Source organism: Perognathus longimembris, chromosome 6 (genome assembly GCF_023159225.1).
Source record: "Perognathus longimembris pacificus isolate PPM17 chromosome 6, ASM2315922v1, whole genome shotgun sequence".
In the NCBI taxonomy this organism is placed as follows: domain Eukaryota; kingdom Metazoa; phylum Chordata; class Mammalia; order Rodentia; family Heteromyidae; genus Perognathus; species Perognathus longimembris.
Window position 1 is genome coordinate 13,378,104 of NC_063166.1, and position 17,917 is coordinate 13,396,020.

The following is a 17,917-nucleotide window of genomic DNA, read 5'->3' on the forward strand; positions in this document are numbered from 1 at the left end:
ATAGTGCTGTCTCAGGGCCTGGCCCCCTCCTGGCTCAGTGCCCAGCAGGTGGCCTCCTCCCTGATGGCTCCTCAGCCCCTGTCCCTGAGCTGGAAGCCCCAGTGCAGACTGCAAGAGCTGCCCTGCTCTCCCTCCTGCCCCTTTGCATTCATCCACCCTTCTGCCCCTCTCCACCCCTCCTTGTGTCACAATACTATGTTTTATATTTTTGTCAAATAAACATAGAGTGAAAAATCATGTTTCTTATGGATTTTGCATGCAGTTCTTGTTTGTCCCCAAAGAAATCAAAATGTCTTGTTATAATTATTTTTCTGATATTGTGAGAGGAAAGAAATTTAGACATGTCATTCAAAGTTATTTTGAGTCAGTAGCAGATTCTGAATTAATATAGTTCCAAATTTCCAGTTCATTATGATATCTATCCAAACATTTTCACTACTTCATGAATTGTGTATATTTATTTAGTGAGAACTTTTTCTTTAGTTAATGCCTGTTAGAAAAAAAAAGTACATCTCTTTAATGTAAGAAACCTGCCTTTCATTTAAAAATGCATGATCAGCATGATACATTTAGCAAATGTGGGAAATACCATTTGACAAGAAGTTTTTGGTTTCACAGACCTGGTCTCTACTGTCTCCCCCTCCCCCCACCTTAACAGTCATATATCAAGGATATCATGCCCCTTTGTTCTTGAAACACTCTTATTCAGCTAAATGACTTCCTCTGAGTTTCCTTAGGTTTATCAGCCATGTTCCTAAATGGAAGAGGAAGAGTGGGAGAATGCACTCATGGTATTCAGTGTACACATGTGAATGTAGAACCAGGTAAATTGAGGGGATCAATAGGATTGGGAGAGATGGGGAGCACAACCAAAGGGGTGACATTGGTCAAGATGCACTGTACTCACAAAGTGACATGCTAAATTAAAAAAAAAAAACCATTTAAAAATATTTTGATGCAACTATTTAAAGATAGTAAAACAAAAGATGAGGATAATAATAAACTACAAAAATCAGCTGGGCACTTGTGGCTCCTAGCTGTATACTGGTTACTCAGCAGAATGAGATGTTAGGATCGAGGTTTGAAAGCAGCCTGGGCTGGAACGTCTGTGACACGCTTATCTCCAATGAACCTCACAACAGCCAAAGATGAACTATATGAGGCATCAGTGAAGATGAGACAGAGGAACTGGGAAAGAGTGAGGGGACAGAAGACACTACATGAAAGGAAATGTACTGTTTACTTGATTCGTGAAATTGTAATCCCTCTGTTCACCAAGTTTGTATTCACCATGAAGTAATTTTTTGAAATAAAAACAAGGAGCATCCAGTCACTGTGGGCTCTTCCTGTAATCCCAGCTATGAAAGGGGATGAGAGCTGAAGATTGCAATTCAAAGACAGTCCAGGTATAAAAGCCCATGAGATTCATATCTGCAACAAAATACTCAGAAAAAGTGGCACTATGACTCAAATGGTAGAATGCTCACCTACAACAAAAAGAGCTCACAGACACTGCCCAGGCACTAAGTTCAAGTTTCAGGACCAGCATACATACACACAAACACATTCACAAATACACACACACACACACACACACACACACACACACACACCTATAAGATTCAAATACAGATTTCTTCTTTTTTGGCCAGTTCTGGGCCTTGGACTCAGGGCCTGAGCACTGTCCCTGGCTTCCTTTTGCTCATGGCCAACACTCTGCCACTTGAGCCACAGTGCCATTTCTGGCCGTTTTCTATATATATATGGTGCTGGGGAATCAAACCCAGGGCTTCATGTCTATGAGGCAAGCACTCTTGCCACTAGGCCATATTCCCATCCCTAAAACATAGATTTAATTCTTCAATGGAGGGTTAAAATTCTGCCATATCATGAGTTGCAGTAGAATGCTGCTTATAAAATGCTTGAATGATTGTAGTGCCTTCCTCTCAACTGCCAGAAGTTAATGATATCCCCAATCTATAACACCCAGTCAACGTACAGTCAAGACAACATTAAACTTGTCCTGATATGTGGGGCACACCTGGCTGGCCCCACCTGCCTTCCAGCCCGGGGTCACGTGTGGCTGTTGCAGAACCTGAAAGACGGTTCTAGCTGGCCCCGCCTTTCAGCCTTAGGACCACGTGTGGCCAAGATGGTGCCAGGTGGTGAACCTGAGGTAGTCCTGTGGGCTGTGATGTAGAATTAGGCCACCTCTTAGGATTGGTCCCTCCACCCTCCACCCTTGACGGACAGCTCAGGCCTCCCCTCAGTCCCTAGCTAGATGCACCTATACTCCTCCCCTTGCTGCCGCTTTAAAAGCTGAAGCTCCTCCCAAATAAAGTGACATTGTGCAAGGAGACCGTCTCCCTGGCTGTCTGAGCGTCCTCGGGCAAAAGGGGGGCTGGGTGCGGGCAGTTCGTTGACCCTTCACCTTTTCTTGGCCCGCGTCTGTCGGGGCTCGGACCCCGACACTGATATGGAAACATTTTCTCTCCATTCCCTTTATCCCTCAGTATGCTCACACCTGCCATCATCCAAATAGCTCTGTACTCAAGTATCATGACTCACCTGCTGGCACAGACATGATGCACCATGGTGGCTCAACTGAAAGTTTTCAGATGTAACTGGATCAGATTTTTCACATACAAAATAGAAATAACCCTTTTAACAGCTGAAGCATTGAGTTTCAGAAGGAGACCTTTCTAGTGGATCTCTGCCCAGCAACTGATGATGCTATCCACTGCTAATATGCAGATTGGTTTTTCTTCTTTGAAATCACCCAGTCCATAACCAAACTCTGAATACCTTGATTCTCCTTACTTAGGGTGTGGATTCCAAGGGGTCACAGCTCCCACTGGATAAAGGTAGTCTACTGCCCTGGCTCTCTTGGTCTCTTTTCCACCATGATGTGCCTGTGACTTGACTCCCGGGAGGAGCCCACATGAAAGCTCTTAACAGTGATAGGGATCATGCAGAGTGCTCCCCTGGCGTGGCCAGGAACACTCCACATTAACGCCCACACCAGGGGTAAACTAGTAGGAATTGAGTGAGGAAGGGCTTAATTAGGTTGTTCTTTCCAGGCAGAATCCTTAAAACTTCTGATGGATTTTTAGGTGCATCAGAACGAATTTCCACAAAACCACAAAGAGCCTCCATGTTTGCCCTCTGTACTTATGGTGTCTCCAAGGAGACCCCTTGTTGCAAACTGTGCTCAGTGAAACCGCTCCAATATTACATTCTTTCCCTGCAGGTCTTGACATACTTCCTGGTGCTGCCCTCCATGGTTAATGTCCTTTTCCTCTGTCAGAACAAGTTTTCAAAGGGAATTGGAAAAGTCTGTCTCTCCTACAGAGCCTATGTGCCATCCCACACAGAATCAGTGATGTGGTTGCCTCTGTCATGGGTGAAGTCATCCCAGAGAAATATTCCATCAGCTTGCCTTCCCCCCTCAGCTACAACCATGTGTATGCCATCCATATCCCTGTGGGGCAGGTGTTCTGATGGAAGGTCAGGTTAGAGCTCCTACTTCCTCCTCTTGTAGCTGAGGTAGAAACCCTTAGTACTTAGAAGGATCCTATCGATAAGGAGAATCTAGGAGTTGTACTTGGATGCTGTCATTTTTTTTTACGACAAATTATAAAAATCCAGGATAACATAGTACACATTTTAAATCCATTTTGATTCTTCTTTCCCCTACTTTACAGTTGTTTTAGAGGTGATGTACTTCATGGTTATCTTTACATATGTGAGGCAATAAGTATATTTCCTTGCACGTAGTGTAATCTGTTCCCTCATTCTCTCCCATCACCACCCATAGGTTACTGCTAAGCTCTAGGAGCTTCAGGATACAGTAGTTGAACAAATATCTGTCTTTAAATGAGAGGTGACTGAGTGAGCTTCCAACAAGGCTCAACCTTGAGACTTTATCACTGACTAGACAAGGCTAAAGAGCCAAATAAAATAACTCAGATACATGTATGCTACAGCATTAAAATACTACGTAGGAAAATTATTTCAAGGAAGAAATGGCCACATTTCAGAAGAGCACATTGGTATTGAATGTCTACCCAGCAACCGATGATGCTTTTCATCTCTAGCGCTCATTGGTTTGTCCTCAGTAAACTGGGCCAATCCAGTATCTAACTCATAAATACCTTGCTTACTATGAAGGATCTCAGTAGAGAGAGAGCAGACACTTAGCTCCAGCATGGTGTGTCCAGGGCTCCCTGGAGGCTTCCCCATGGCAGTTCTGATGGTGATGTTGATGGTGCTGAGCTCTCCTGTGGCTTTGACCAGGGACCTTCAACGTAAGTGCACAGCTCGGGTGCTGAGCTGCTAGGGGTGGGGGAAGGAAGGGAGAGAGCTTCCTCATTTTGCCCAGGACAAATCCCTTCATACTTGAGTTTTCTTCAATAACTTCTCATCTAACTTGTATGAAATCCAAACTATTTCCACCAAACTGTAGTCTGAATGCTTGTCTCCTTCATGAGATCTGTGTAAAGCTCATGTATGTATCATTTCTTTCTAAATCTCCTCCAATCAAACCTGTAAACTTAGATCATCTTCCCTCCAGGACTTAAATGGGTTGACAATGTTAAACTAATTCACCATATACCTCTTCCCTTCATTATATTGAGTTATGTCAGGAAAGAAGTTTCTCTTTTAAAAAGACATTATGTGCATATTATATGAAGGTTCTAGTCTATTTTATGTGTTCAATTCTGTTCTATTTTAGTCTGTTTTATGTGTACAACACTGTTCTATTGTAGTCTATTTTATGTGTGTTATTAAGTGCTATTTAATTGTTTTAATGAGGAAGAAGTCAAATATTGCACTAGCTAGGTTTCTCTGAAAATATCAGAGAGTGAATGAGAGATTGTGCCAAAAATTGCATTTCATATTTTCTCTCTTGGTCCCTGAACTCCAGTGTTTGTATGCCTTGAAGTAATGATGAGGGTTAGTGATTGTGGGTTGTTGCTTTTTGGGTTTTTTGTTTTTTTTTATTGTCAGTTATAGAGCTTGAATCAGGACCTGATGCTGTCTGTAAAGCTCTTTTGCTGGAGGCTCGCACTTGACCACCTTGAGCCACAGCTCCACTTTCAGTTTTTGAGTGTTAATTGGAGATAATGGTCTCACTGGGATTTTTCTGCTTAGGCTGGCTTTGAACCATAATCCTTAGATCTCAGCTTCCTGAGATCTGAGATCCTGAGATCTGAGCTAGGATTGCAGGCGTGAGCCACTAATGTCCAGTTAGTGATCTCTTTTTTTCTTTTTTCTTTTTTTTTTTTTTGGCCAGTCCAGGGACTTGGACTCAGGGCCTGAGCACCGTCCCTGGCTTCTTTTTGCTCAAGGCTAGCACTCTGCCACCTGAGCCACAGCGCCACTTCTGGCCATTTTCTGTATATGTGGTGCTGGGGAATTGAACCCAGGGCCTCATGTATACGTGGCAAGCACTCTTGCCACTAGGCCATATCCCCAGCAGTGATCTCTTTTTATCTTGTGGTCAGGATTTATTAGCTGAAGCAGAGTTCCTTTGAACTTGATAAAGTGTTATAGTCAATGAACAGCAGTAAATTGCTGTTTAGTGCCTTAAAATACTTAAGGCATCTTAAAAAAAAATGACATAGGTTAGGATTCACTTTATGAATTTGTTCTGAACCTATAGTATGTGTTCTCCTTTTCTTTTACATGTCCCATAGTCTCTGCCTTGAGCCCATACGAGAGGATTGAGGTAGTGTGAATAGACTATATGAAAAGTCTAATTTTGAAAAAGTTGAAATAGTGAAAGGTCAGCAAGTGTCTGGAGACTGAACTCAGGCCCTTTTTGAAGTGAGGCTTTCAATGCAAGTATTTTACCATTTAAACCACACCCTAGTCCTTAATATCAGCAATGTAATGTGCTTAAACAGCAAATCACAGCATGGATACAAAGAAAACCTGAAGGCTGCTTTCATCTCATCAAACTAGATACCAATAGGCAAGGAAGGGGAACTCATGGCCTAGCAGAGTCTTAACAAATATCACTTCCTCCTCTTTTTTTTAAGCCAAGAATTTCACTGCCAGTACTAAAAATCCATGAGTTTTGCACAGGTCCTTAAAAGATCCATCAGAGATCATGAAACATGATTTCCTTGATTATTTTCTCTTTCTTATCTGTGGATATTTACAGTTAGAAGGAGAAAGAGGAAGTTGTCTAGATTTCTCTGGAAGTAGAAGACATAGAGTGTGTCATTGGAATAAAAGAGTGTTGGAGCTTGAAACACTTCTTGCTTTCCAGGTCAGCCACTGTGGTCAATTTCCAGAACACTGGTGGTTTCATTGAGATCACAGATAGGTTCTTGAATAAGTTCTATACTGTCCTCTGTTCATGACTCAAAGCATTCTCCTCTAGTGACAGGAAAGTAAAACTGTAACTCCACAAGCTTCCAATAAAAAAAGAAGAAAATTTGAGAGAGTAATAATTACTCTGAGAAAAAAAATGCTATCAGGATTGTGGAAGAGGGACCATTAGATTAAGGCAACTATAGTTCTCAGGGAACTCTCCCTGAGAAAGTGGCATTTAGATGAGAAGAAGAGAAAGGAGCCAGCCAAGTGACCACTTAAGGGACCAAGTGAGAAAACAGGAATGTGTGGGATATAGGGACATGCGTGTGGGGCTTAGGGGAGGGCCAGGAGACTAGAGTGGCTTCATGATAGTGAACAGGAGTATGGGGTGGGGAGGCAGAAGGTGAGCTGATGTGGAGATGAGGTCAGGAATCTAACTAGGCCTTAAGGGCCCAGGTAAAGAAACGTAAATTTGTTGGGCACCCATGGCTCATGGCTCTAATCTTAACTACTCAGGTGGCTGACATCCGAAGATCATGGTTTGTAGCTTGTTGAGACAGGAAAGTCTGTGATACTCTTATCTCCTATTAAATACCAAAAGACTGTCAGTGGATTGGTGGTGCAATTAGTAAAGCAATGGCTTTTAGTGCAAAAGCTAAGGGATAGTACCCTGAATCCAAGCCCTAGGATCAGCAATAAGAAAATCTGTTGCAAACCACCCTGAGAGACTTAACTCATCATGACCAGGAGCAAGGCAATGATGGAAACTGGACCATGAAACTGCTTTGGGGGTACGAGGGGGCCTGTGCCTCTCCACAGCAACAGATGCCCAAGGCCCCATTAATAGGGTGTTTATTGATTTTGGGGCAGGGGAGTGCATGCAGAAAGTAGGGTAGCAATCTCTTTGAAGTTATAGACACCAGTATGGGAAACAAGCTTAGGATGAGTGACTGCCTCATCTGAGGAAGTGGAGGAAGCAGCAAATGAGCAGAATTTGTATATGTCTCTAATTCCAAAGTCCAGGCTAATCTGGGTTGTGATTAACTCACCTTGAGGGTAGAAAGTTGGGTCTTGTAATGTTAGGAGCAATGGATCTTTCTTGGACCACTCCCAGCTTTCTGAGAGTCAGAGAATGGCATTCCAATTCTCTTTACTGGACCTCACCACTGACCATTCACAGATTCCCACAGAAATCCTCAGTAGTATTTAAACTACTACGTGGTTTTGATGTGTCTCAATTCATACTGAATTAAAAATTCCAGCTGGTATGTGAGACTGGATTGTTGTGGTTTACATGTCAAAGTATGGAGACCATTTAGGATCATAGCAGAAATCTCTGGGGAAGGCCAACTGTGGCTTGACATAATGAACACAATGACAATTTTCTGATGGACTGTAAAGGGCAGGGCTTTGTATAAACCATAGGGTGGAGAAAGGATCAAGATTATCACTGAGAATTTTGCCTTAACTGTGGAGCTATTATGCAGAGACAGGTGAGACAGCAACAAAACATGATTTCAAGGAAGTGATTCCAAACTAAAGTTTTTTTTTCAAGTTTGGGATGATTTTAGGACATTTGTGTGGAGCCATCAAAGGTCAGGTGAGAACAGAAGAGAACAGAGTTCCGGGTGAGGCTGAGGTGGGAGGGATGTTGGTTGGCATCACTGACACAAGTACTGGGCTTACTTAGATTCTACATAGGAACCAAGAAGGGCGACGCCACAAAGGGAACTGAGAAGGATGAGCAGGGATCCTGGAAGAAAACCAAGGGAAAGTGACACAGGGAAATTGAAGGCAACTTCTCAGGAGGAGGAAGAAGAAGGAGTGACCAGTGGTGGTGAGACACAGGAGGAGCTGAAGGGAGAGAAACACAGGGGAGTGAGCTCTGGGTCCTCTACACTTGACCTGGGCAGTCAGAAGAGGATCCACCAAGAAACAGGAATCCCAGGGTCTGAAGAGAACAGAAGTGAAGAGGTGAAGATTGGAGAAGAGTTGGCTAGCAGTTTATCTCTTGGAAGGCTTGTGCTGTGGCACAAGAGGCGTTAGAAAGACTCAGAGGATATGAGAGCATAAATGACTGGTCTCTACTTTACACAGCAGCACTGGCAGACCTGTTACCTGTCTATTCTGGGAAAACAACAAGTCCTTTTCCCACAGCTCTTATTCATTAGTGACTTAGAACAAATGTATCCTTTTTTAAGAATAGGGTGATGCATTCATCTGATGTTTTGGTGTGAATCATTATCACATTTTTCAGGCCTATATACTTCTTCCTGTCACTTAGCAAGTACCTATTCTGTTATACCTGTGGCATTTATAGATGCATATACCAATGCAAACTAAATCTTACAGGGTTTAAGTAATTTACCCAGAGTCACATAGTTGGGGCTTGAACTTGATTACAGGCCAATCAGAGTACACACCCCTCCCTTCTGAGAGGGGAGGTTGGATTGTACGTCATACTAGAGGTGGTTCCATGGCCACAAATAACATCACCAGTAATTGGAGGGCTGAATGGAAATAGAGTAAATGTGAATACTATAAATAAATGAATACTGGAACAGGGACATTGACAATGACAAGAGGGAATGTGTTGTAGGATGCGTTAATATAGCTTAGTGGTTACAAAACTAAAACGATTTTCCTGTCATGCATTGACTTACTGAAAGCCTATCAATATACCCCAAATACATTTGAGTATACATATATGTATAGATACACATATACATATAAATACATATATACTGATAAGTATACATATATTAATTCTCCTATTAAGTATTTGAGTATATCTGTATCTATATATTCAAGGGAAAGATAAATCAAAGTTTTATAAATCAGTATGCATACATTGAATTAAACTGGGAGTTTCCCCACTTAATGTATTTGTTAATTATGTTATTTTTGAGGGACATGAGAAGATGAAGTATTATGAGAATGCAGCAAATATAAACATTTAAAAAATGTAGAGGAATTTTAAAAGATAGGACAGTTACTATTGTTTTTTCTCTTTTATTTTTTTTAATGGTCATGGGTCTTGAACTCAGAGAATGTGTGCTGTCCCTGAGCTTTCTTGCTCAAGGTGATTGCTCTGACACTTTCAGCCACAGCTCCACTTCTGGTTTTTCATGGTTAATTGGAGATAAGAGTCTCATAGACCTTCCTGTCCTAGCTGGCTTTAACCAGGATCCTCAGACCTCAGCTTCCTGAGTATCTAGGAACACAGGCATAAGCCAGCAGCTTACTATTATTTCTGATGAGTAGATTTCTGTCACTGGGACCAATTCCCTGACATAAACAACCACAACATCCCTCTTCTTGCAGAGATAGTTCAGTCTGGGGCCATTAGCTCCATTGCTTCTGGGCCCTTAGTGAGACAATACTTCATGTTGGGAGTGTGTGGTGGAGGAAACTGCTCACTATATGGCAATCAGGAAGGAGAGAGAAGGTGTCCTCTCCATCGCTCTATCTCACTTCATTTCCCTCAAAACTTATGCCCTCACCACACTCTTTCTCAGGCTCCCATCCACCTACCTTCCCATCAGTCCTTGAATGTGACTCCCCACAGTCCTCCCGTGCCTCGCAAATCCATGTGTGTTCTTCCTGCTGTGCTCTACCTGAACTCTGTACTTCTCCCATTTCCCATTCCTGGGTGCTTTCTGGAGTGTTGGCTCTTGTTCCTCAATTTCACTCATTTCAGCTCAAGGAGGGGAGGGCAAATGCTGACATTTCCCTGTTTGAATTCTCGAGAGCAGCCCAGGCCTGCCCCAGGATCCATGGGAAGGGAGATTTCTATAGAATGTTCCAGGTAGATCTTGTGAAGGAAGGGATGAAGAGCTGTGGGCAGGAGAGATGGCAGGAGAGGATGGAGGCTCCCAGCTGGAGGTGCAGGGGGCTGTGTGGGCCAAGTCCTTACCCAGCTCCTGCTTGATGGTCTCCAGCACAGCACCCAAGTGACGGGGTGTGGGAAGTGCAAGATGGCGTCATGTCAGAGGGGCCTTTGCCCTTTAGGCTTGTTCTGCCTCTGGGTTATGAGAGGTGAATGCATGACGTGCTTGTCTTTGGGGATGTGATCTCCTCATGGATCTTGTTGTCACTATCTTCTGTTTCTGTGACAAGATCATTCTTCTATTTATTTTTGTCCAGTCCCGGAGTGTCAACTCATGGCCTGTGTGCTGTCCCTAATCTTTATCCCTCAAAGATGTACTGTTGTATTCCGACAGCCAGAATAATCCACAAAGGCACAACTTAGGGTGGGAAGGGGATTTATTTACAAGGAGTTTTATTTATAACCTCACACCCAGAACCAGAGCAGCCCTCCACCTCCAAATGCTATCCTGCAACTACCTTGTCCTCTGCTAGTTACCCAGAACACAGACCTGACCTGACCTGACCTGAACCTCCACTCCTTGACCTCCAACCCCCTCAACTTCCAAACCCTCAAACCTCCAGAGGGGTGAGCTTCTTTCTATTCTTCCTCCCTGCAGGCCTTCCCTCTCCTCAGGCCCTAACTGTCCTCAGGCCCCAAGCGTCAGGCCTCTATGGAGGCCTCAGGCTCCGGACTCCCCCGCAGGCCTCAGGCTCCACTCTGCTCCCTGTCTGCTCTGCTCCATCCAGCTCTTCTGAAGGCCTGGCTAGGCTCCACTCGGCCGGCCGGCACCACCGCATCTCCCTCATCCCTCCTCTTCCTCTTCGCTAACTTCCAGACGGGCAGCATTCATTTCCACCCTATATATACACAGCTCTACATCCAGCTTTCCGCTGATTTCTTGGAGATAGGAGTCTCACTGACTTGCCTGTCTGGGCTGGATTTGAACTTTGCTCTTCACATCCTAGCCTCTTCACAGCTAGGATTACAGCCCTGAGCACCAGGGCATGGCTTTCACCAATCTGGGCTTGAAATGGAGTCATTTTACCTTGTTACAATATTGAACTGTTGCTGAGTTATATTCTGTACCATGAATAAGAAACAGGGGAGGAAACGCTGGCAATTCTGCTTCCCCACCCTTTGGGGGAAGGAAGGTTGCCATATTGAATGAAAGAAATGAGAGAGGGGAGGACTGTTGCACGTGTTGAGAGGAATGAGTGGGAATTTGCAGGGTTTGACCGGCTCCTGTGTTCCTGGTGTCCGTGGTGATTGGAAGTGTGTGGGACCCCCCACCCCATCTTGCCCTCCCTGCCCAGCTCTGCCCCGCACACAGGTGGCTCTGTGTGACATGGGGCGTCCTCGGGGTCACTGTTGCCTCCATCTTAGGTCCAAACCATTTTGGGGTCCTGGAGAAGAGCAGAACCTTCGGGAGTCCGAGTGCTGTGTTCAGAGATGAACAAGACCCGGCCCTAACCGCCCCTGTCCCCGCAGCGCGTTTCCTGGAGCAATTCAAAGACGAGTGTCACTTCCTCAACGGGACACAGCGCGTGCGGTTTTTGGAGAGATACATCTACAACCGGGAGGAGTACGTGTGCTTCGACAGCGACCTCGGGAAGTTCATCGCGGTGACCGAGCTGGGCCGGCGGGACGCCGAGTACTGGAACAGCCAGGAGGACAGCCTGGAGACCAAGCGGGCGGAGGTGGACAGGTTATGCAGACACAACTACGAGGCTGTGGGAGGCTTCACCGTGCAGCGCCGAGGTGAGCACCGCGCGGGGCGGGGCGGCCAGGAGCTCAGAGCCAGGCGCCTGTGCGCACGCGCGTGCGTTTACCTGCGTGTGAGCACGTGCTCGTGTGCGTGTGCGTTGTGCGTGCGCGTTCATGTCTGCCCTGAGCAAGACAAACCTGTCAGAAGGTGGAAGCAAACACAGAACAAAAGAACAAAAAACAAAACAACTTCCATCCTGTGTCACCCCCTCCCCCTCCTCCCCACCCCCACCTACTATGGATTGAACTCGAGGCCTTGGCCTGCAGGACACGTGCTCCACCAGGGAGCCGGGGGCCAGCACACACACACACACACACACGCACACACACACGTACACACGCACACACGCACACACACGCACACACACACGCGCACACACACGCGCACACGCACACACACACGCACACACACACACCAGTTATTCCGAAGTTGGAATCTCAGTTAGGGCCGGGGCCTCTGTCAGCAGATGATGGGGGAGCCCATCCCCCCACCCCCCGCCTGCTCCCTGGTCTCCAGGAGAATCCACAGGCCCTTGAGATCCACTCAGGAAAAGCACTACCCGAGTGTCTCACAAAAACCGAGTCTCACAGGGGAAAGTTCCAGCAACAACAGATTTCTAATGTAACAAGGACAAAGCAGGGAGACAATGAAAATGAGGTCGCCACAATTCCTTCACCTCGTGGGAAATGGGCGATCAGGACTCAAGATGGCGACTCTTAGCTGAGGCCTGTATCCCTGGGCTGCTCTGTGTAGCTGGGATCCTGGGTGGGTGGCACAGCTACCTGCCACGGACTGAAAGTGAGGTCTCCCCAATTCCTTTCTACCTGATTTAAAAAAAAAACAAAACAACTTTCCGAGGATTCCCAACCAGAAAATAAAATAAAAAATTGTATCACTAACTTCCTGACCGGTGCTGAAATAGATTACCAGAAATTCAAGGCAGCTAAATTAACCTCAGTACCTATGGCTTGCTAGAGAAGACAGGCAAGTGGTGAATATAGTAAGAAGTGACAGGAAAGTTTCTTAGCGGGGAAATAGGCAGAGAAGACAGCACGTGTCACTGTCATGTCACAAGAAGACAGCACATCAGCCCATCCCAACCACCTTCCCCTCCCAGAGCTTGGCCTGGGGTTAAATCCAGAGAACTGCAGTCCTTGAACACACAGTGCTGACTGGTGGCTCCCTATGAGGTCCTAGGACCAGAGATTAAGAGCCCCATCTTTATTTCTTCATCTGTTGGTTTTTACTTTCTCATTCTTTTGTAGCCTCCTACCCCCATTTCATTGTCAGGCAGATTTTATCCAATTATTCCACCATGTGCCAGTCCTGTAGGCCTGCTTTTCTATGACTGGAAACCCTTCTTCTACATTTTATCACCAGCAGAGACTTAAACCTGGGACCCTTGGGCAATGGCAAAGGGGTTACAAACCATGGAGGTTTCACTGTCTTCTGACTTCTGCCTTTTTTCCCTAGTTACTCCTAAGGTGACTGTGTACCCCATGAAGACTGAACCCCTGCAGCACCACAACCTCCTGGTGTGTTCTGTGAATGGATTCTACCCAGGCCACATTGAAGTCAGATGGTTCCACAATGGCCAGGAGGAGGAGGCTGGGGTGGTGTCCACAGGCCTGGTCCAGAATGGAGACTTGACCTTCCAGATGCAGGTGATGCTGGAAATGACCCCCCAACAGGGAGACATCTATACCTGCCACGTGGAGCACCCCAGCCTGGATAGTCCTGTCACCGTGGAGTGGAGTGAGTATCTTGGTGACTTTATTCATTCCTCATGCCCAGATGGAGGCCTGGCTGGCTCCTGAGTGCAGGGTTCCCCTCACGACACCACACCTTCAGGATTTTCTCCACACACTGGATTCTCAACTATTCTATGTTCTCTGCTTCAGCATAGGTCACTGAGGGTAGGGAAACTGAGATGTGTCTAGAAACATCTCTGAGCCCAGGACATAATTGTGTTAATGAAGACACTGTTTGAAACCCCTGTGACACCACAGGTCCGAGGTACTTCCTTAGTCCTGGCTCAGCCTCAGCCTCAGGGATGAATCTGCCACTACTCTGGGTTGTTCAGTATAACCTAAGAGGAGTGGCAGTGCAGGGTCGTACCTCATGTGGGAGTCATGCAGCCTCAGCTGTGTCTGACATGAGCTCTGCAACATCACTGGGTTTCTGTTTTCACAGACCAGGTGACAATTCAGCCTTGTGACAATTACATGAATTCAGTGGACAAATTTGAATTACAAAACTGGGTGCCTCAAGTGATCCAGTGCTAGCCACGAGCTGAAGAGCTCAGGGATAGCGCCCAGTCCTAGAGTTCACCCCCATGGCCGACAGAAAAGAAAATTGGTAGGCCTGGAATTTGGCTTAGTGGTAAAGTGCTTGCCTAACCTGCATGAAGAACTGGGTTGGAATCCTCAGTGCCACATAAACAGAAAAAGCCAGAGTGGCACTCTGGATCAAGCGGCTAGCCCTGAACAAAAAGTGCTCAGGGACAGTGCTCAGGACTTAAGTTCAAGCACCATGACTGGCCAACAAAATCCCAAACACACACACACAAAAAACAAAACAACAACAACAAACAAACAAAAAAACCCACTTTCAGTTACTTAGGGTGAATTCAGTGGGCAGGGGTGTGTGCGCAGTGTGCTTGCATTAAGGTGTGAACTTAGGGTCTGGGCACTGTCCCTTTGCTTCTTTCTCAGGGCTAACACTGACCATTTGAACTACCGCTTCACTTCTGACTTTTGGGTGGTCACTAGGAGATCAGACTCATAACACTTTTTTTCGAGTCTGACTTCCAACCCCGGTCCTCAGACCTGAGCCTCCTGAGTAGCTAGGATTGCAGATATGAGCTCAGAATGACACGCAGACACCCAGCACAGAGTGATTTTTAATTCTCTTGTTTCCAAGAATTCCTAAATCTCATTCATCTGGAGGCAGGCTTTGTCCCCTCATCTCAAGAGTCTGAATATCAGGTTTTCCTGAGAAATTTTCTGTTTTGGCACACAGGTAACTAATCCTGGCTTCTACTTTCAGAGCCCCATTCTGGATCTGCACAGGGCAAGATGATGAGCGGAGTTGGGGGCTTTGTGCTGGGGCTGCTCTTCTTGGGTGCAGGCCTGTTCATCTACTTCAGGAACTCAAAAGGTGAGGAACCTTCCGGTGGCTGAGAATCACAGCTCACAGATATATTTAGAAGAAGATACCTGGTTTCACTGAGGTTAGTTCTGAGGATGTCCATGGACCTGTGTGAAGTTTTCTTTTCTCACATGACTTCAGGTGTCAAATTCTAAATCCATCACTAGTGAATGCATGAGGGTCTCCCTAAGCTTCATGAAAATCATGCTATGGTGTCCCCTGAAAAGGAGAAAGACTCCTAAGATGAAAGTGTTATCAAGGATTGATTTCAATAGATCAGTGCTGCAGTAGGAAAGATAGAAAGCAAGGAAAGTATTTCCTGCTCCCCGATGTGCAGGAACTGGCATTTAAGGATTCAAAATGGCAGCTGTTATCTGCTGTCTGTATTCTTCCTGAGCTGAGAGATACATGTGGTTATGTGATCTGGCAGCCCCCAACCAGGCCTTGGTTCTCAGTAGCTAAGATGGATGCTGCTTAGTATTGTAAAATATGGCGATGTCTCTGATCCCCTCTAAAACATAGGAAAAATGGGTATGGTCACAACTTCCCCTCTCTAGTCAAGCTTGTCACCTTACTGTGTCTTACTTACAGAGTTACTTGCTTTTGTATGTTACTGTTTTAGGAGAGAGAGCTTTTTAGTGAGCCCCTATGAGGCCTCCTAGTTCTTGTAATGTAGTATTTAAGTGGATGGACGTTTAACTGTCTCTTTAGTTCCTTCCTGGGTTTAAGTTCTGAGTCTGGCTGACCCTGTTTTGACTTATTACAAAGATAATTTCCTGATCTCCTCTGTGCCCCCACCCCCATTGCTCCTGCTTCAGTGGTGTTAGAGAAGTCTCAGGTGGCAGCTGTGAGCCTGAGGTGCGGTGTTTGCACATGGACTGGCGTCTGTAGACTTCAGTAACTGTTCTCTTGTCTCCATTGCAGGCCACTCTGGACTTCAGCCAGCAGGTAATGTTCCCTAATCCTCTCTCAGACACAGACTTGCTTCTCCTACTACAAATAACACACAACAGAAGTACTGGGACAGAATTGGAATGACATTTACAATGAAGCAGAAATGTGAACTCAACCAAGTTTTCTATACATTTTTGTCTATTTATTTCCTTTGGAGGTTTTGTAGTTCTAACATTCAAGTCAGGGCCTTGTGTTTGATAGACCAGTGCTGTACCAGTGGACTATGTCCCAGGCCCATTTTGCTTTTAATCTAAAGCTGTGCTATAGCCAGCTCCGGTGGCTCATGCCTATAATCACAGTTAGTTAGGAGGCTAAGAACTGAGGATTCTGATTCAAAGATAGGCAGAACAAGAAGGTCCTTGAGATTGTTACTTCTAGTTAATCACCAAAAAACCAAAGTGAAGCTGTGGTTCAAGTGGGAGAGTGCCAGAGTTGAGCAACAACAACAACAACAACAACAACAAAAAGCCAAGGAATAGTGACCAGACCCTCAGTTCAAGCCTAAGTGGTGACATGGGAGAAACACAAAACAACTGCTGTAAAGGAGCACTGCCTGAGGGCCATTTGAAAGTCCCCCAGCCTCTTCCCACATGCTGTGATGAGCAGCACTTGTAGGGGAAAAGAAGCCATTTCCTAGGTGTGGTCTGGCCACATGCTGTCCTCTGCCTCCTGCAGGACTCCTGAGCTGATGGGAAGGTGGACATCTGGGAAGGAAGGAAGGACCTCTGCCCCTGTCTCTCCTCATGTACCAGCTCCATTGGCTCTAATTCCTCACAGAGAAATAGTGCTGTCTCAGGGCCTGGCCCCCTCCTGGCTCAGTGCCCAGCAGGTGGCCTCCTCCCTGATGGCTCCTCAGCCCCTGTCCCTGAGCTGGAAGCCCCAGTGCAGACTGCAAGAGCTGCCCTGCTCTCTCTCCTGCCCCTTTGCATTCATTCACCCTTCTGCCTCTCTCCATCCCTCCTTGTGTCACAATACTATGTTTTATATGTTTCCCAAATAAAAAAGGACTGAGTAATCATGTTTCTTCTGGATTTTGCATGCAGTTCTTGTTTGTCCCCAAAGAAATCAAAATGTCTTGTTATATTTATTATCCTGATATTGTGAGAGGAAAGAAATTCAGATATGTCATTCAAAGTTATTTTGAGCTAGTAGCAGATTCTGAATTATATTTCCTAATTTCCAGTTTATCACGATATCTATCCAAACATTTTCACTACTTCATGAATTGTGTATATTTATTTAATGAGAACTTTTTCTGTAGTTAATGCTTGTAGGAAAACAAATCCATCTCTTTAATGTTAGAAACCTGCCTTTCATTTAAAAATGGATGATCAGCATCATACATTTAGCAAATGTGTTCTTCTTTTATTTCCACATTTGATAGGTAATGCTCATTACAGGTATGTATCCTTTATTAAATTAATAAAGTAAAAATAGAGAGACATGAATCTAGCCACTCAGGAGGCTGGGATTTGAGAATCTCAGTTCAAAGCCAGTCTGGGCGGGAAAGTCCAATTATCTACCAGGAAACTGGAAGTGACACGGTGGCTCAAGTGGTAGAGCACTAGCCTTGAGCTCAAGAGCTCAGGGACAGCACCAAGGTCCAGAATTCATCCCTGTGACCAAATATATATATATATATATATATATATATATATATATATATATATATATATACACACACACACACACACACACACACACACACACACACACATTTTTTTTTAAAGCTGCCCCTCAGGCCCTGAGCGTCTTGAAATTGGAGTCCTCTTTGGAACAGATTAATGCCTTTATTTTGGAGACTTTATGAAGCCTGAGATTACATCCCAGCTCAACGGCTAGATGTCAGTCTC

At 45.3% G+C, this 17,917-nt stretch overlaps 1 protein-coding gene across 1 annotated transcript; it reads left to right on the forward strand.

The window, feature by feature from the left end:
- Window positions 1–4,201: 4,201 nt before the first annotated feature.
- On the forward strand, window positions 4,202–17,033 carry LOC125352727 (HLA class II histocompatibility antigen, DR beta 4 chain-like). Its single transcript, XM_048348016.1, has 6 exons — window positions 4,202–4,307; window positions 11,684–11,953; window positions 13,434–13,715; window positions 15,009–15,119; window positions 16,035–16,058; window positions 16,740–17,033. Exons 1-6 carry the CDS (start codon window positions 4,208–4,210, stop codon window positions 16,751–16,753), a joined length of 801 nt encoding a protein of 266 aa, XP_048203973.1. The 5' UTR covers window positions 4,202–4,207; the 3' UTR covers window positions 16,754–17,033.
- Window positions 17,034–17,917: the final 884 nt, after the last annotated feature.